Source organism: Ovis aries, chromosome 24 (assembly GCF_016772045.2).
Source record: "Ovis aries strain OAR_USU_Benz2616 breed Rambouillet chromosome 24, ARS-UI_Ramb_v3.0, whole genome shotgun sequence".
Taxonomy (NCBI): Eukaryota; Metazoa; Chordata; class Mammalia; order Artiodactyla; family Bovidae; genus Ovis; species Ovis aries.
This window is the reverse complement of record NC_056077.1, coordinates 36,916,108-36,936,357: the sequence shown is the minus strand read 5'-3', so window position 1 is coordinate 36,936,357 and position 20,250 is coordinate 36,916,108. Positions and strand designations below refer to the sequence as shown.

At 46.3% G+C, this 20,250-nt stretch overlaps 1 protein-coding gene and 1 non-coding gene across 2 annotated transcripts; one reads left to right on the top strand and one right to left on the bottom strand.

Annotated features, from left to right (window-relative positions):
* Positions 1-1,568: 1,568 nt before the first annotated feature.
* On the bottom strand, positions 1,569-19,973 carry TRIM4 (tripartite motif containing 4). The gene is made up of 6 exons (XM_004021042.6): positions 19,383-19,973; positions 14,082-14,177; positions 13,174-13,404; positions 12,145-12,167; positions 11,792-11,889; positions 1,569-6,007 (listed from the first exon to the last, which is right to left on the bottom strand). Exons 1-6 carry the CDS (start codon positions 19,773-19,775, stop codon positions 5,421-5,423), a joined length of 1,428 nt encoding a protein of 475 aa, XP_004021091.1. The 5' UTR covers positions 19,776-19,973; the 3' UTR covers positions 1,569-5,420.
* TRNAV-CAC (transfer RNA valine (anticodon CAC)) lies at positions 17,314-17,386 on the top strand. The gene has a single exon. It is a non-coding gene; the product is annotated as a tRNA-Val (tRNA).
* Positions 19,974-20,250: the final 277 nt, after the last annotated feature.

Here is a 20,250-nt window from a genome sequence, read left to right as displayed (position 1 = left end):
AGCCGAGTCTTAACCACTGAACCACCAGCGAAGTCCCGGATTGGGGGGGGGGGGGGGGGGGGGGGGGGGGGGGGGGGGGGGGGGGGCGGGGATTTAAGCAAATTCCAAAATCTCCATTTTCATTAAGTGAAGACATGCATTGCAGAAGGAAATGGCAACCCACTCCAGTATTCTTGCCTAGAAAATCCCAGGGATGGGGGAGCCCGGTGGGCTGCCATCTATGGGGTCAAACAGAGTCGGACAAGACTGAAGCAACTTAGCAGCAGCAGCAGCAAAAAGTCTTTCACTACCCACAAAGTGACAACTTGTTTGAAAGTGGTCTGACAACCTCAGACCAAAAGCCAGAGGTTTTTACAATGGATAAAGAAGCATGACTTGAAAGTGTGTGCATCGTGCTGAATGAGAAACCAAGAATGAGACCTGTCTACAAGCATTCTGCGGGCCTGCGCCACGACACCAGTAACGGCAGAACTGGAGAAGAACGGGTTCATTCAGAGGACCACGGTCCCCTTGACTCAGGAGATCTTTCCCACTGCAGAATCACCCATCTCCTGCATTCTTTCTTTCAGCCCTGAAAGGAGCCCAGTTCAGTTCAGTTCAGTTCAGTCATTCAGTCATGTCCAACTCTTTGCAACCCCATGAATCGCAGCACGCCAGGCCTCCCTGTCCATCACCATCTCCCGGAGTTCACTCAGACTCGCATCCATCGAGTCCGTGATGCCATCCAGCCATCTCATCCTCGGTCGTCCCCTTCTCCTCCTGCCCCCAATCCCTCCCAGCATCAGAGTCTTTTCCAATGAGTCAGCTCTTTGCATGAAGTGGCCAAAGTACTGGAGCTTCAGCTTTAGCATCATTCCTTCCAAAGAAATCCCAGGGTTGATCTCCTTCAGAATGGACTGGCTGGATCTCCTTGCAGTCCAAGGGACTCTCAAGAGTCTTCTCCAACACCACAGTTCAAACGCATCAATTCTTCGGTGCTCAGCCTTCTTCACAGTCCAACTCTCACATCCATACATGACCACTGGAAAAACCATAGCCTTGACTAGACAGACCTTAGTTGGCAAAGTAATGTCTCTGCTTTTCAATACTATCTAGGTCACCAAGAATGAAGGGCTGGACTCTCAGCATCCAGACTCCAGAGGAGCTCTGATTTTCTTTCTTTCCTGAGAGTCTCTACTGGCTGCCTGAATGCTGATAACTTCTAGGTCATCAGGATGGGTATTCTATTACAAACATCTTTCCAAAATTTCTTATGATTCTTCAGTTACCTGGATTTCTTCTACTCTTTTTGGTCATTTCATACCACCTTAACATTTTTCAGCATACCAAAGGAAGATGTTTAAAGCAAGTCTTTAAAGCATTAATAGTAACAATGTATTGGGTGGTTATTGCACACCTAAGAGTGAATCTATAATGACAAGGGAACAAGGACCGGGAACCAACAGTTTCCAAGTCTTTCAGCACACAGGAAATAACACTATTGGAAGGTAGATTCAGATTTTTCAAAATGTATATTGTAAACTCTATGGCCTGACTCAAAAGCTTTTAAAAGAAGTACAAAAAATAAGTGAGATAAAATCAACTTTATTTTTTAAATAATAAAACTAGAGAAGGCAGAAAGGGGAAGAAATAGAAGAAACTAACAGAAAACAGCTAGCAAAATGGTATATTTTAATCCAACTATACATAGTAACTTTAAAGGTGAGTGGATTAAAAGTAACAGTTAAGAATTGACAGACTGTTTAGGAAAAAAAGCAAGACTCGACTATATGAGGATGTATTAGTCACAGTTCTTCAGTAAAACAGAACTAATAGAATAGATCACTGGCCACTGGCTCCTGTGCTCGTGGAGGACAAGAAGTTCCACAACCTGCTGAGAGCTAAAAAACAGGAAAGCTGGTGGTTTAATTCTGTCCACGTCCAGAAGCCTGAGAACCAGGAGAGCTGATGGCATAAGTTCCAGTTGAGGTCCAGAGGCCCACGAATCAGAGGGTTGATGATGTAAGTCCCAGCCCAAGTCTGAAGGTCTGAGAACCAGGAGCACTGATGTCCAAGGGCAAAAAAAGATGAATGTCCCAGTTTAAAACAGAGAATAAATTGGCCCTTCCTCTGACTTTTTGTTCGGGTGTCAACTGACTGGGCGATGCCTACCTGCCATGGTGACTGCAATCTTCTTCAATCAGTCTGTGGATTCAAATGTTAATCTCTTCTGGAAACACCCTCACAGACACACCAAAAGATGTTTTACCAATGGATAATGTTTTCTGGGCATCCCTTAACTCAGTTGACACATAAAACTAACCATTACAGTGCTCTATGAGCCACCTATTTTAATATCATAAAAGAATACTTCCAGTTTCAGCTCTGACATGTAAAGAATTTGGAAATCATAACACATCATTATGATGTGAAAAAGATGAAAAGACTGAAAATCATTGGCTTTTGGGGGGCCCATCAGAGAACTGAGGTTGCATGGCAAACTTGCACCCCCAAATCTGGAAAGACAGACAAATCCACAGACTCGAAGCTGAGATCTGCTTAACAGAGAACCAAAATCCACCGGAGCCATCACCTAGTGGGCATACTTAAATGACAGTTTTGACAGATTGCTGGTAGCGCAGTGTGGTCTAGCTTAAAAGTAAGAAGCTTTGGGGGAGCTGCAGTATTGGGAGAGCTGCCTATTTTCCTGGATTTTGCCTCCAGGCACCCCACCAGATTCTCAGAGTGAAAAGCTGAGAACAATCCCCTCCTGGCTTTAGGCAGGGGGGGAACGGAGAAGGCGATGGCACCCCACTCCAGTACCCTTGCCTGGAAAATCCCATGGACAGAGGAGCCTGGTAGGCTGCAGTCCATGGGATCGCTACGAGTCAGACATGGCTGAGCGACTTCCCTTTCACTTTTCACTTTCATGCATTGGAGGAGGAAATGGCAACCCACTCCAGTGTTCTTGCCTGGAGAATCCCAGGGACGGGGGAGCCTGGTGGGCTGCCTGCCATCTATGGGGTCGCACAGAGTTGGATACAACTGAAGTGACTTAGCAGCTTAGCAGCAGAGGAGCAGAAAGCCCAGGAAATCTGTGCGCAGTGCTTTCCACAACAAAGGCTGGCCTCCGGAGGAAAAGGCTTTGGCAGAACTTTATCCAGGGCCCCACCGAGTGGGCAGCTTACAGCACCAGTGCATGTACCCACCGATTCTGGGGGGGCAGGGGAAAAGGCTCGGTTAGCATCGGAGATGGTCAACAGCACCTCGAGGGAGTTCCCTGGCAGTCCAGTGGTTAAGACTCCATCCTCTCACTGCCAAGGGCCTGGGTTCAATCCCTGGTGGGGGAACTAAGCTCCCACAAGCTGAGAGCACAGCCAGAAAAAAAAAAAAAAAAATCACTTTGAGAAAGCACAGGATAAACAGTGGTTGCCAAACTGTCTTCTGGGGAGGCTTCACTGCTACTCCCAGAGCTACTTTCCCCGGTGAAGAAGTGTGTTTACTGTCTTACAATTCTGGAGGCTGAAAGTCTGAGATCAAGATGTTGGCAGGGCCAAGCTCCCTCAGAAGCTTCAAGGCGAGGATTCTTCGCCTTTTCCAGCTTCTGGCAGCCCTAGGCTTTCCCTGCCTTGGGACAGCATGACTCCGGCCTCTTCCACGGCCATCTTCCCTCTGTGTCCCGTGGCATTTCCACGTGCGAGCATCTGTGTTTACGAGATTCCCTCTAAGGATATCAGTCATATTGGATTAGGACCCACCCTAACAGCCTCATCTTTTTAATTAATTTTTATTGGAGTATAATTGCTTTACACTGTTAAGTTTCTGCTGTACAACAAAGGGAACCAGCTATATGTATATGTATGTCCCCTCTTTTTTGGATTTCCTTCCCATGCAGGCCATCACACTAATGGCCTCATCTTAATTTCCAAATAAGGTCATACTCACAGCTAGGACTGTGTGAGTCCTAGCTGTGATATCCTTTTCTTTGGAGGACGGAAATCAACTCATAAGAGCAAGTATCTTGGAGAGTTAAGGAGAACTCAGCAGAGATCACTGAATGAGGGGGACTGCTCAGACTGAAAAGGAAGACAAGCCAGGATGGGCTGGGACATAGGAGGGGAGAGGGGTTAGGGAGGGGGCTGGAAGTTTTGTTAAGAAGCTGTGTTAAATTACTGCCAGAACATCAATTCAAAGTTGAGAAGGAAACACATTAAAATGGTTAATAGCGGTGGTTATTAGCAGTACTTTTAATTTTCCATCTCTGCTGTGAAAGTCACATGGGGGCATTACATGAAAAGGCTGCTGCTGCTGCTGCTAAGTCGCTTCAGTCGTGTCCGACTCTGTGCGACCCTGTAGAAGACAGCCCGCCAGGCTCTGCCGTCCCCGGGATTCTCCAGGCAAGAACACTGGCGTGGGTTGCCATTTCCTTCTCCAAGGCATGAAAGTGAAAGTGAAGTGGCTCAGTCGCGACCCCATGGACTGCAGCCCACCAGGCCCCTCCATCCATGGGATTTTCCAGGCAAGAGTGCTGGAGTGGGGTTAGCCCAGCGCAAATACTTAACAAGTGTTTCCCAACATTTGCCAGATGATGTTAATAACCTTGTGCACACAGTATACGAATCTGACGAAGGGAAAGCACAGTGAACGCTTGGAGGCAGAGACGTGGCTGGGTGAAGAGACAGCCCAGGCAGAGGAGGGGCAAGCTGCCTCAGTTTTCCAATCCAGGAGAAGGCGAGATACCGGTACTTACTGGAAAGAAAAGGAAGTATATGACTGAACAGAAAGAGAGTCTATAAATCTATCAACTTTCAGCAAAAAAGTGAGATAAACCTACACTGTGGGATATCCGCGCTATGTAAGCACCGGTTAGGACACGTCAGCCGGCAAATGACCAAAATGCAACTGAAACTGCCTCACACAAGGAGCAACAGTCCCATGTAACAAGCAACTCAGGATTCGGGAGATTCCAGCTGCTGCATGGAGCCAACAAAGACCACATTTCTCCTTCCGAGTCCACGGTTACCATGCTCCTCTCACTCCAGTACAGCTGCTGATGCCGGATGAGCTATGTCTTCCCAAACACCTCTTTCTAAAAGCTAAAGAGCTTTCCCCAGAAGCACCCTGGAGGATTTCTCACCCGACCTCACTGGCCAGGATTCCCTCCCATGGGCCTGCCTCTCCTGGAGCACGTGGAGTGCACATCCCGAACAGTTCAATTAGGAGGAAGCAGAAGAGAGGGAGGGAAAAGTGCTCAAAGTGGCTACCGGAAAGGTACCCCACGGGGTCTTCCACATCTGCCTACACACAGGACATGCAGGGGGCTGAACAGAACATGAGGCTGGCATCTGAATGAACCACCCAGGATGGAAACGCATGAAGTCAAAGATGAGGGCCAAGCAATGAGTGTCCCCAGCCTGGGGTACAAGGCGAAGAGAATCACCTCATTTCCCACCAGTCACTGGGGGGATGACTACAGATGCTAATGGACTCAACCAGAAAAACGGCCGGAGGCGCGAGCTGGAAGAGCAGGGGAACGAGTGCAGGTGCTCCCCGTCCACGGCGTTGTAGAAGGAGACCTCCCCAGCCCCGTGATCCAGGAAAATTCCCACCCGCTGGAGAGCGGGCTCTCGCTTGCTAGGACTCACGGAGGTGCCTGACAGGGGCCGACAGCCAGCAGAACTCCAGCAAACAGCCCAGATTCCCGCCTTGGGGCACATTGTGGAGCCACCAGGGGTCCCCATGATGTCCTCCCGACACACCCCCGCCGCCACCTCCAGGCTGCCTCGGTTCTCAACTTCCCAGTAATGTCTCCCTGAAGTGAAAACATTTTTCCCCAAAACGCAGGGTAAGTGCTGAAATCGCTCCACAAAGCCTGTGGTCCTCTGCGGATTCCTCCATCCAGTGGCGTAGCTCCATGCTGTAAAAAATAGTGGCCAAGAACTGGCTGATGCCCCGTTTTTCACGTATCTCCCTTCCTGGGAGAAGACAAGTTTGGAATGAGCGGTGTCCTCAGCCAGAGTTACAGCCACTGCAGAGAAAATGAGAGCTGAGATCAGTGATGAAGAGCTGACCACGAACCCTGCTCCAGAAATGCCCATCTGTCCCAGCTTCAGTTCCATCCTTCTCCTCCTATCAAGGATGTTAGGAATGAGACACCTCACTGCCCCCTCAACTGCTCCTCAGCTGGACCTAGCAAGCCACAGTTTGCATTAGCAACCTGAAGTCTTCATTTCCCTTCGGCTCTCAGACTACAGCCTAGAAAATGGGAGCTTATTATTCCTCGGCCCCAAGTATTCACCATCAACATAAAATTTGAAGAAACGATAATACTGACTTGCTGAATCTGTACCAGAACCAAGGCTGTCACCTGGCTGGTTCTTTGTACAGGAACACACAGGTGTCATCCCAGGTCTCTCTCTACTGGTTCTAGTGGCTTGCTGACCATCTCTACAAGCCCCCGGCAGGTAACTCAAAACCGAATTCAGAGCCTCAAAATCCCCCTCCCTTCTCTTGAGACTAATCCTCCCTCACAAGCACACATCTTGTTTTCTCTGTTCTCTAAGGCTTAAGGACATGACCTTCACCCAAATGCTCATACTTGGAAATCTTAACCTTATTTGATTCTTCTTCCCCTCTGACCCTCGTTGGCTAATGAATCACCAAGTCCTATCAATTCTGCCTCTGAGATGGTCCCTCGGGTTCTTCCCTTCCTCTCCCATCGCCATTGTCTGCCTTCAGACCTTCAGCAACTGTGTCTGTAACTTCCTCCCTGGCCTGCCTCCTAATTCTCTTCCCTCCCAAACCTTCCATATCTCTTCAGTTTGCTGAGAGCTGTGTTTTGTTTTGTTTTTCTTAATCGACATAGATGTTAGATTTTGACAAAGGTTTCTTTTTCCTGCATCTACTGAGGTGATCAAATTGATCTTTTTTAAAGTGCTAATGTGGTGAATTACACTGATTTGCAAATATTAAACCAAACCTGCTTTTCTGCAATAAATCCCATTTGGTTGTGATGTATTATACATAATTGAATTCAACTTGCTAAAATTTTCTTTCAAATTCCTCTGTCATGAGGGACATTGACCTATAGTTCACTTTACTTGTAATATCTTTGATTTTAGTATCATGGTAATGCAGGTCTTATAGAACAAGTTGGGAATAGTCTCTTCAATTTTTTGTTAAGAGTTTGTATAGAATAAATATTTCTTAAATGTTTGGTGAAATCACCAGTGAAGCCATTTGGGAAGGTTTCTAACTGTAACATGAATAAAACTATTCCAGTTATCTATTTTCTCTTGAGTCAGCTTTGGTCATTTGAGTCTTTTAAGGACTTTGTCCATTTCTTCCATGCTGTCAGATTTATCAGCATAAAGTTGCTCATAATATTTCCTTATTATCCTTTTAGCATCTACAGAAGCTGTAGTGATGATGCCCCTCTCATTCTTGATACTAGTAATATGTCTTTTTTTCTTCCAGTCATTCTGTTTAAAATATATTTCAATAAGATTTAAATTCTCAAACAGACAACTTTTGGTTCCACTAATTTTTCTGCTGTTTTTCTGTATTCTATTGCAATAATTTCTGCTCTGATTTTTAATTGTTTCTTTAGGGCTTTATCTGCTCTTCTTTTTCTAATGTCTTATGGTAGAAACTGGTATCACTGGTTGAAGAAATTCCTTTGTGTTACATGTGACTAGTGCTATAAATTCCCTCTTAAGTATTGCTTTAGTGGTACCCCACAAATTCCTTTTCATTCAAAGTACTTCCTAACTTGCCTTTTGATTCACCTTTAGCTCATGGATTATTGAGAAGTGAGTCATTTAGCTTCCTAACATTTGGGGACTTATCAAAGCTTTTTATTTTTGTTTTTACTGATTTCAAAATGCACTGTAGTCAAAGAACATATTTTGCACGGCCTGAATCCTTTTGAATGCTGTAGCCCACAGGCTCCTCTGTCAATGGGGATTCTCCAGGCAAGAATACTGGTGTGGGTTACATGTCCTCCTCCAGGGGATCCTCCCAACCCAGGAACTGAACGCAGGTCTCCCACATTGCAGGTGTATTGTTTACCATCTGAACCACCAAGGAAGCCCTTTGAATACTGATGTCTTATGGCCCACCTTGTTCTATCCTGGGAAATGTTCCATGTACATGCAAAAAGAATGTGTATTCTGCTGTTGTTTGGGGCAGTATTCTATAAATAACAGAGTGGTCAAGTTGACTGATAGTTTTATTCCATCTGTCTTTGATGATTTTCTGCCTACTTGTTCTAAAATTTATTTTTAAAAGATATTGAAAATTCCAACTGCAATCGTGAATGTGTCTATTTCTCCTTGCAGCTCTATTAGTTTTTGCTTAATATATTTTGAAGCTCTGTTGTTAACTGTATAAATGTTTAGAACTGTTATATCCTCCTGATAAACTGACCCATTTATCATTAGGAAATGACTTTCTTCATCTCTGGTAATATTCCTTGCTCTGAAATCTATTTGATAATAACATAACCAATAGACTTTTGACTAATGTTAGCATGATGTATCTTTTCTCGTAACATGTATGGGTCTTTGTATTTAATATGTGTTTCTAGCAGCATAGTTAGTTGGGTCTTGCATTTTTTATCCAGTCCAATCAGTCTCTCCCTTTGAATTAGGATATCCAGACCATTTATACTTAATATGATTAGGTTTGTACCCATCATCTTGCTATATTTTCTGCTTGTCCTTTTTTCCTCTTTTTTGCCTTCTGTCTGATTAACCAAGTATTTTTTTTAATAATGATTCCACCTTATCTACTTTGTTGACTTATTAGCTATAACTTTGTTTCTAGTGGCTGCCATAAAGTTTACAAAGGTACATCTTTCACTTAACAACCTACCTTCAAGTGATATTGTACCACTTCACATGTAAGAATGTATAACAGTATACCTTCATTTCTCCCCTTCCAACATGCATGTTCTTGTTGTTATAAAATAAAAGAATATATTACTTTCTGCTTGTTTAAACAACTACTGTATTTGTCAAGCTTCTCCACAGAAATAGAACCAATAGGATATGTGGGTACTTGTAGAGATTAGAAGGAACTGGCCCATGTGATCATGCTGACTGCCAAGTCCAAAGCCATGGTGTGTAACAGCAGAAAGACTCAGGGAAAATTAATGTTCCAGTTCCTTCCACAGGAAGGAACCAAAGGCAGGAAGAACCAAAGCTGCAGATGGAGTCTGAAGGCAGTCTGCTGTAAAAGTCCCTTGTTCATGGGGGAAAGTCAGCCCTTTTGTTCTACTCAGGCCTTTAACTGACTACATTAGGCTTGCCAACATCATGGAAAGCAATCTGCTTTCCTCCAGTTTCCTGATTTATATGTTAACCTCATCTAAAAACACTCTCACAGCAATACCCAAAACAATGTCTGACCAAATATCTGAGCACCCAATCAAATTACCACAGGCATTAGCCATCCCTATCACCTTTAATGAGACTTAAATAATGACAAAAATAGATATTTCTTTAGATCATTACCACTTTGGAAGACCTTTTATTCCTTTGTATAGATCTGACTTCTATCCAGTATCATTTTCCTTCTGCTTGAAGGACTTCTGCTAACATTTCTTACAGTGCTGGTCTGATAAACGCCTTCAGTTTCTGGATATCTGCAAACATCTTTATCTCACCTTTGTTTCTGAAGTGTATTTTTGCCAGGAATAAAATTCTAGGTAAACAGTCTTTTTCTTTCAGTCTTTTAAAGTTCTTGCTCACTAGCACTGCTTCCAATGAGCACTGGGATGTCATCTTTATCTTTGTTCCTCCTTGTTCCACAGTATGTAACATGTCCTTTTCTAGTTGTTGCATCTAAAATTTCACCTTTGTCACTGGTTTTGGTGTGGTTTTCATCATCTTCCTCATTTAGAACTTGCTAAATTTCTTAGATGTGTGTGCTTACAGTTTTCATCAAATTTGGAAAGCTGAGTCACTGTTTCTCCAGCTGTTTTTCTGGCTCACCCCTAGTCTTCTGCTCTCCCTGAGGGATCCCAGTTACCAGACAAAAGGCTGCATAAAGGTGGCCCACAGCTCACTGAGGAGGCTTTCATTTTTTTTTTTTTCCTCTGTTTCATTTTGCATAGTTTTGACTGCTCCATCTTTTCAAGTTCGTGTCCAATCACCTATTAGCCCCAACCAGCTTATTTTTCATCTCAGAGTTTTCATCTCCAGAAGTCAGACCTGGGTTGTTTTTCTCTTTTTAATATCTCCCCTGTCCATAATATGCATCTTTACAAAATAGTTGCAATAACTGCATTAATGTTCTTCTATGTTTATGCTACCATCTTGGTCAATCTTGAGTCAATTTCAATTGATTATTCTCCTCACCACGTCATGTTTCCTACCTTTTTGCCTGCCTGGTGATTTCTGATGGGATGCCAGACATTGTGACTGTACATTGCTGGAGACTCATTTTTAAAATACCTATCCACCTTCTTGAGCTTTGTCCTGGGATGCAGTTACTTGGAAATAATTTCATCCTTTTGGGTCTTGCTTTCCTGACATGTAAAGTGGGTCCAGAGCAGTGCTCAGCGAAGGGTTAATTATCCCCACTGATGAGGCAAGATTTTCCTGAGTGCTCTACCCAGTGCCCCATGAATTAAGAGCTTTCCAGGGGCTGGTAGGCACAGACGTTGCTCCTGGCCCTCTGCGAGCACCAGGAACTGTTTCTTCTAACCAATTTGAAAATTTCCTTCAACCTCGGGTAGCTCTTCACAAGCACGTGCTGATCAGTCCTCTCCTGAATGTTCACAGGACGTCTCTGTAAACCACCAGGGTTCTCCCTGTCCAGCTCTCTCCTCTCCAGCACTCTGGAAACTCCCACTGCTTTGTTCTGGACCCTCAGCACCACTCCTCAACTCAGGCAGTCCACCTGGCTCCCCCTGTGTTACCTTCCCTGAGGTCACCTGGAAACCCTCAAGGCTGGAGGCTGGGGCCGTCGTAGGACTCGGCTCATTCGGTGCACATTCCCCGTGTATCACTGTCCTTCATTGCCTGCTGTTCAGTGTTTTAAAAACTGTGGTTTCATGTATTGCCTATTTTGGATATCTTTGGTCAACTACATCTCAGGAGTAAGTCCAGTGCCCTGTCGCTTCATTTCATCTGGAAGTGGGCATCTACAGCGTGGCTCCTGATCAGGGATGGGCACTTGAGAATGCAGCTTCGTGTCACGCACAGGCCTTGGCGCTTCTCTGAGAGCTGGTCAGGTTACCTCCGGTCATTCTTACCCTCCCCTTCTCAACCTCGTTCCTGCCTTTCCCCGTATGCCCCTTACGCTGAGTCTTATCAGACACCCTCCCCTCTATCTTCTCCACGTCTCAGCTCATGCTGCCACCTCTGCTTGGAAGCCGCCTCTCACTTTCTGCTTGGCAAACTCCTACTTATCCTTCAAAGTCCCAAACAACTGACACCTGTGCCGTGAAAACCTCCTCACTCTGCCCCAACAGAGAGGCTGTCATCTGCACTTCCGGGATATTTCACTCGCCACTGGCACACGCGGGGCCCCGCTGTTCTGCACTAAGCGGTATGTCTGTCTCCCCAGCTTGCTTGTGTTCTTAGAAAGAACAGGTCCCTTGCTTTTTGTGTAACTAGCACCTTTAACATCCTAACATCCTTTGCCTTTACACGGATGGCTCTTCAGGGAAGCGCATATTCTTTCATCCCTAAGTGCTTATTTACCGTTCTCTTGGCCCTCCTGTTGGCTGCGCGCTCTGCTCCCTCCTCCCTCTGCAGACCCCTCTCGTTCCTTCTCCGAGCTCCAGCTCCCTGAAACTGCTCACCTTGGAATCGCTTCAGCATCTCCTTCATCATCGGAAGCCGGCACACAGTCTTCACCGTGAGGTCTTCAGAGGAATAGCTCACGTCCTGATTCTCACACCTAGGAAAAGCGCAGAAGGCTGCTCTTCTCAGGAGACAAACAGGACGGCCAAGACCCCCCAGCCCGCACCCGAAGGCTCCAGCCCAGAGCTCAGACTGCCCTCCCATTCCTCCTGGTGCAGGCACGCAGGCTTCCTCCCCTTCGGCCCCTCACGTCGGTGCCCACGGACCCTCTGCTTGGTGCCTCCTTTCCCCTCTGCTTGGCCTGTATCTTTACAATCTGCTCAACCACCCGTAAGAAGGAAAGTGCTCACACCTGGTCAACACCTCTGCTGGATTCTGTGAAGAGAAGAAAGAAAGGAGTTATGTGCCCTCCTGTGAGATCTGCTACTCCACTTGGTGAGCAGGGATTTTCCTGTCAGTTGCTCTTGTGAGCATCACACATGATCACCTGCTGCCAAGCCCAACAGGGTTAACACGAGGCAGTCTTTTTTTCGTGTGAGCCCTCTGCCCTATTTAACAATGTGGACCCATCCTTTCCTCGAAACCCTCCCCTTCCTCCTTTGGCACCAAGACATGAGCTGTCTCCTGGCTCTCCGTCTACTTCTCCATCTACACTCTTTCAATCACAGACAAGTGTTAGTGAGGATGTGGTGGGAATACAAAATGGTTCAGCCACTTTGGAAAAAGGCAGTTTCTTAAAAAGTTAAATATAAATATACCATATCGCCTAACAATTCTGCTCCTACTACTTAGCCAAGAGAAATGGAAACATATGTCCACACAAAGAATGGCACACAAATATTAAGGCAGAACCCTTCATAATAACATTTGGGTTATGTCCATCAGCTGCTGAACAGGTATACAAAATGTGGTATATTCTGCAATGGAATACTATTTGGGAATAAAAAGGGAATGCAAATATGATACGATGCTCCAACATGAATGAACCTCAAGATCATCATGCTAAATGAAAGAATTCACATACAAAAGAAATGTGTTATTTCAAAAGACTCTGCTGTGATATATGTTTGGATATGGAATTGGAGCTCCACTGCTCAAGCAAGTTGTAAACGTTCTGGACAGTTCTTGGAATTTAAGTATCTCATATTACCTGAGCTCATCGAACCTAAACTTCACATTAATTTCCTTTGGAAAGTAAATCTTTGACTCTTTAATTATATAATAAAAATAGTAACACAATTAGCAAAAGAGAAAAAAACATGTCTTCTACTAAACCCACTCACCAGGAAGGACACTCAGCTCTAAAGACAAGAGGGAGATGAGTTAGTGATGTGGGCAATTCCATCAAGACAGAGACTATGCCCTTCCCTGCTGGTCTCACCTGGAGCAGCTCCAGGGTGGAGCTCTGGCTCTTCTCCTTCACCTCTAGGATGAGCTTCTTCAAAGAAGTGATCATTTGGTTGAGCCTAGATATGTTCTCACTTTGCCTCTTCTTTGTCTCCTCTTCTTCCTGCCTCAGTCCCTGAAGAAACAATTGCTCTTCTTCAGTCAGGAGGACGTGCAGCTTTGCAAACTCCGCGATGACTCTCATTCGCTGATTCTTCATCTTCTCCTGCAGCCACAAGAGACTGGCTCAGTCCTTTCTCTGCCTGGTCCTTCCTCCTAAATTCCCTGCATGTGACTCCCCAATAGTCCAGGATCCTTTCATCCAAATCACCTCCTCCAGAAAAGCTCCTGCTCACGGCCTACAAATTTCCTCCACTCCTTTCTCTACGCCTGCTTACTATCTTTGTACTAGCCTTTACAGTACTAACTCATTCTTTGTAGTATCTGAGTTTCTACTACTGATCGTCAGGCCTTGTTCATATAGTTTTTAAACTAAAATGCACTTTCACACCTATTATTTAATTTAGCCCTCAGAACACCTAGGGTTTAGTGGTGGTAAATCTTAGACATACAGGTGCGTACCCACATCATACCTCCCAACTGGGGACAACAGCTCTGGGGGGAAAGTTCATTTGCTTTCCACAATGCCATAGACCCAAATCAACACCCACCTCAGAAGCCAACCCAGAAGGACTGCAGGAAGGAAGGGGGCACCACCCTTGAGGTCCGAGGATGAAGGGTGTGGAACGCGTGTGGTCCAAAGCCACGGCAGAGATCAATGCTTCCTGTTCTATCAGCCTGACACCTGGTAAGACCCTGTGAGCTCTTCCCAGCCAAAGCCCTTGAGCAGCCTCAGGCTGAAAGGACCAAGGGCAAGAAATACCCAGCTCCTTCTGCTATTACCTTCCACTCTGCAGCATTCTTCACTTCCATGTCCTGAAAATGTATGACTTTCTTCATCTTGGCTGTCAGACTAGACTGAGTCTTCAGAAGTTTCTCCTGCCAGCAGAAGAAGCATGCCTAAGTAAGAAATCATCTCTTCCAGCACCTTGCTTGTTCAAGAGCTAAAAGTCACCTCGGCTAAACATGGGATGAGACTGAGAAGATGCTGAAGAGCCACAGGCTAATGCAGAGAACTAGGCTGCTCTCAAGTCATCAAAACACTACATCAAGTTTGGTCGTTAAGTAGACAAAAATTAATGAGTACCCAGCGCCAGCAAGGGAGAAGGCCTCTGGCACCATACTAGTAGGAAAACAGAAAGATCCCATCTAGTAAAGAAATTATCCTCCAATTAAAATAAAGAAATAAAATTTTTTTAAAGTTCCCACCTTTTTGAAGGGCAATTGGCAAGATTTAACAGTATTTAAAATATGCAATAATCCTATTTCTAATAATAATATCCAATAAAACACTAGTAAAAATAATATATATAGGAATGTTTATTGCAGCACTCTTCATTATCCAGCAGTGGGGAATTATGATGCACTGATACTCCACATCAATTTCAGCTCTTGCTATAATTCTGTTTTGAAAAAAACAAATATACACGTGTCTGTGTAACTGTGTATGTTTATAATTGAATAGAAGACAATCTGGAAAGAAATATAACTAGGTATTATTAACATTGCTTATTTCTAGGGAATAGGAATGGTGGAGGGAGTCGGAGGGAGAACTAGAAATTTAATAAACTTGTTTTGTTTGGATTTCTACAAGCATATATCCTTTTGTAATTTAAAAAACCCAAATAAGCTATAAAAAAAAATCGAGCCAATTAGAATCAACAGAGTAAGCTGCAGGGCAGCTAGTAGCAGAATGTCAGGCAGGACCTTAGAGGCAGAGGCAGACAGGTTAGAGACGGCACATATCAGGGTCAAACCTCACGTGCGTGTGAAGCCTCTAATGAGATAAACAGCTCCTCTGAATGTGACTAAGAACATTTTTTAAATTTTCACTTTTGTTTGCTAATGAAAATATATTTGAAACAGAATTTTTCCATTTTTAAAAGCCCTTAGCAACTCCAGTGTGCGTGAATTATGCTGTCCCCTTACCCAAGACTCTGCCTATGCATGTGTGTATCCTGCCACAGCTGGGCTCTAAAGAGGTCCCCTGAGAAAACCCTTTGGGGAGATTAGAAAACTTCTTCCCTGCAGTAACAGAAATTGCCACAAGGTGGCGGGAGGGCAACACCGAGCATTTCAAAGCTGGGTAGCCCCACAAGTCCAAAAAAATCACTTTTTCTTCATTTAACTTCAGACTTTTGTGTTTATACAGAACTACAACAAAAGAACATACATTTATAGAATGAAGACATTTTCTGACTTGTGATCATGTAGTTTAAATGACACGAAACTTCAAATCAGATCTGAGTTTCAGTCTAGGCCTTCACCAACTAGCTATGGATCTGTGGTTAAGTCAGTCTCACACATTTCCTGGGCTGCAGCTTCCTTACCTAGAAGATGAAGGCAACCACAGTAGATGGTCTTCTCTTACACACCATGCCAGCTCTGAGGTTCTGTGAATTTCAATCATTGTAACCTCTGCATCCAATCCAAGAAAGTAGGTCTTACCTCCAAAATACATGTCAAATCTGCCCATCTGCCTATTTGCCACCCCCAGCCACCTCCTTGTTCAAACCACCTCTTGTCCAGACAGCTATCAATACAACAGCCTCATGACCGGTCTCCCTATTTCCAGTCTTGCTCATCTCTCAGCCAATGTCCTCAGAGTAGCCAGAATCTTCTAAGACCAGCCACGTCACGTCAGTCCCCTGCTGAGCTTCTCCACTGGCTTCCCTCATCACCGAGAAATTCAGCCGCCCCGCGGTCCGACAGAACGCCACCCTTGCCTGCATCTCCCAACTCATCTCGCGCTACTTTTCCCCTTGCTGATCATGCTTCGGGGGCATCGCTCTTGCTTCCGTGTCATGGGGATGTCCCGCTCTTCCCAGCCTCAGGGTCTGAATTTGCTGTCCACTGCCTGGGATGCGCTTCCCGCAGTTCCTCTGATAGCTGATCACCAAGCCTCAGCTGAAAGGCCACCTCTTCAGAGAAGACTGCCTGTGCCCTTATTGAGCCCTCGTCTCGTCTCTGGCGTGGCACACTATTCATGGCACATATCATCATCTGTGATTGTCTGTCTACTGTTTACCTCCTGCCCCAACCCCAGGCAGACTGCACGCCCCATGGTCTTTTCAGCACTGTTCCTTTCCTGGGTCTGGTACTATAGTACCCCATCTGACACAAAACGGGCGGCTCAAGAAGTATTTCTTAAATGAGTTAATAGCAATGAAGGGATTAGTTCCCAGGGTCAACAGACCAAATGTGGGCTTGAAGTAAAGAGGTGCTGGGCTTGGAAGCCGTTTCCAAAAAAACACTTTGCTCCCTGAAGTTTATGAAGCTATTTCTCTCTATGTGTTCTCTCGTTCTCGCCCACCATCAACGACTCCATGAAAGGCAACTTCTGCTCTGGAATACTTCCCTCTGTGAAGGTACTAAGATGTAGGTCCATGGTCTCTATCCTATCTGTATATCAGAATGTCTTAAAAGTGCTTCCAGGTGGCTCTAATGTGTATCCTGAGCCACTGGTGTGGCCCCAAGAGAGCAAGCAGAGTGGGCTAGGAATTCATCAAAGCAGGTTTCCTGGATGCGGTGCTTAGGGGCTCAGACCCTAAGAGAAAGCACTGTTTGCAGGGCTCAGGTGTGGGCACAGATGGGGGTATTTTCCACAGACTTAGGGAGCTCCAAACATTTATGACACAGTGCACGTGCTGAGAATGGGATGGTGGAAACAGGGCAGCTTTACCCAAGAGCAACCCAATGTTTTTCAAGTTAACTCGGGGTGAGGATGTGTATGTGCTGAGTCACTTCAGTCGTGTCTGACTCTTTGAGACCCTACTGACTGTAGCCCACCAGGCTCCTCTGTCCATGGGGTACTCCAAGCAAGAATACTGGAGTGTGTTGTCATGCTCTCCTCCAGGGGCTCTTCTCCACCCAGGGATCCAACCCATATCTCTTCCATCTCCTGCACTGGCAGGCGGGTTCTTTACCACGAGCACCAGCTGGGGTGGGGATGAATGTGGGTTGACGGCAGTGATTACGCAGAAGAAGGTGCAGAAAAGGACCAATCCTGGGAATTTCCCTGATGGTCCAGTGGCTAAGACTCTGTGTTCACAATGTAGGGGGCCCGGGTTCAATCCCTGGTCAGGGAACTAGATCAAACATGCCACAAATAAAAGATCCAGCATGCCACAACCAAGATCAAGGATCCCATGTGCCAGAGCTGAGACCTGGCACAGCCAATTAAACAACAATAAATAAAATTTTTTTTAAAGCAAAAGCTTAAAAATATATAATCTAATATATATATATATATATAATCTAAAATAAAATAATCTAAGAAAAAAAAAGGATAGACTGATAATTCTAAAATGCTGTGTTTCTAGTCTCCTATGTCCTCTGTCTCCTGTCCCTCCTCCCTGGATTTCATGTCACAGTTACTTCACTCTCACCGTGTCCCCAATGAGCACCAGACATCCGGACTGAGGTCCTAGACTCCTCTCTCTGCCTGAGCCATCACTACAATTAGTCACAATGTTACTCAGTCCAGCTCATAATTAATTCACACCCTCCTCTTCTCCAGGACCCCTGTCCTGCACTGGTTCAGGCCGTACGGCCTCCTGCTTCAAATGGTGCAACAACAACCTACCTGGGTCTTTCGCATTCATCCCCCGTGGATGCCACAATGAACTTGGTAAAACAAAAGAACTGAGAGCCGATCATAGCTTCCCTTGCCTTAAAATCCTTCAGTGATCCCGATTTGGTGGAAGAGAAACTCAGGCTTTTCAGTGTGGTGAACAAGATCCTCCACAATGCAGACCCTGTCTCTTTCTTCAGCTTCAAGTCCCACCAGCCTCCCTCCCATGTGCCACCCTCCTAGAGCAAAGAGCAACCTCATCCATCAAGAGCGGGCTCATGTTTCACTCCTCTGTAAAGGTGATCCTCACTCTTGTCTGATGCCTCTTAATCTCAGACCTTCTGTGTGTTGATAACTCACACTGAAATGACTGGTCTACATGCTTACATCCCCTACAAGACAAGACCCATGTGTTTCTCATCCATTTATGCCCAGAGTCTAGAACAACGCCCAGCATACAGGAAGCACCAATAAAGGCTACTGAATAAAGAAATGAATATATACTTTCTAGCCTAATTTTGCATGTTTCCTGTTTATAGTCAGCTGATAAAAATGAACAGCATTTGACAGTTTACAATACACTTTAACTTATATCATTACATTCATGTTTTCAACGAGTACTTACTAGATACCAATTCAGATGGAGACCACTGGAGTGACACCTTCAGTAATGGAAGGGGGTGGGGCTAGTCTGGAAAGGATGATCAAGGAAGGTCTTCAAGCTAAAATCTAAAAGGATCTAAAGCACAGACGGTATGGGTAGAGAGAGAGAACAGGCTTGAAACAAAAGCAGGAAGGCCAGGGTGGCTGGAACAGAGTATGATAAACTGATTTATTTAACTGAAGCTTCTTAACCCATAAGATAGGTAGAACAGGGAATCTCCAAATTCAAACATTAAGTGATCTTCCCAACTGATAAAGCTAGTAACAAAATCTAGACTTATCCCTCCAAGCCAGGCTTTTCCCAAATCATCAGCTGTTGATGACATCTGTAGGCACAAACCTGTACCGTCCAATACAGCATCCACTAGCCATGTGAGTTCCTGATATATGGAGAGCCCAAACTGATGTGTGTAAATGTAAAGCACACACAGATTCAAAGGCCCATCATGAAAAAATTAAAATATCTCATTGATAATTTTCATATCGATGTTGGACATTTCGGATAAATGAGTTTAAAATTAGCATCACCTGTTTCTTTTCACCACTAGAAAAACTTTGAATAACAGATGTGCCTGGTTCCTTTTGTTTCTACTGGACAGCACTGGTGTATAACCTCTCAGGATGACCGAGCTGCCGGGGAGGCCAGTCCCTGGAAAGTTTTTCGGTGATGACTGAGCCCCCACCGCCCTCCCGATTCCAGTTTTAAACTCCAGCTCTGATCTGTGAGTCTCTTAACTTTTTTGAGCCTGTCAGGGTTGGGGGTGAGGGTAGGTTTATGCCTCCAGTGCAGACAGTAAAGGTTCCCAGGGCATATACCAGCAGCCCAGCCCCGTAAACGGCCGGCTCACCCGGTAGCTCTTGCAGGCCTCGTCGGCTGGGGCCATGGTGTGGGCCTGGTGCTCCTGCGACTCCCTGCACACCAAGCACACGAGCCGCTGATCATCCTCGCAGAAAAGCCGCAGCGGCTCCCAGTGGCGGCCGCACAGGCCCGCGGGCACGGGGCCCAGGCGCCGGCGCCGCATCCTCTCGGTCAGCCGGGCCAGGGCCCAGTTGGGCCTCATCGAGGCGGGCGCCGACGGCCGCCGACACTCGGGGCAGCGGACGGGGCTGCCGCCCGGCGCCCAAGTGCGGCACAGGCAGCCGCGGCAGAAGTTGTGGCCGCACTCGATGGACACCGGGTCCGCGAAATAGTCCAGGCAGATGGCGCAGGTCAGCTCCTCCTGGAAGTCCTCGGCCTCCATGCCGCCCCTCTGTCGCGGATGAGACGCCTGCGGGCGGCGGGCGGTGGCCTTCGGACCCGCGGCCGCCGAATCTCCTCCGGGGTTCGCGATCCAGCGGGGGCGCGGGGCTGCGGGGCTGCGCGGGGGCGGCGGCCCTTTCCGCGCGCCCCGGAGCGCGCGAACGACCGGGTTTCCGCACGAAGACGGCCGGTGGGAAGTGACAGGACGGCGGGCTGCGACGGGACCAACAAGAGCGAAGCGGAAGTCCCCCGGGAAGCCTAGAGAGGCTTCGAGGCGCGCGTCGGTTTGCGGGGCGCGCGGGAGGATGGTGGTGCTACCGCAGCTGCAGCTGCTGCTGGTGGAACCAAACTGGGAGGCGCTAATGAACTTGTCCTTCCGGTTCGCCGGCTGCTCCCAGAAGATTTAGGGTCTAGAATCCTAGGCTAGCTGCTGCCCAGAAGGGCGTTCCGGGCGAGGTACACCCTAGCGGCGTGGC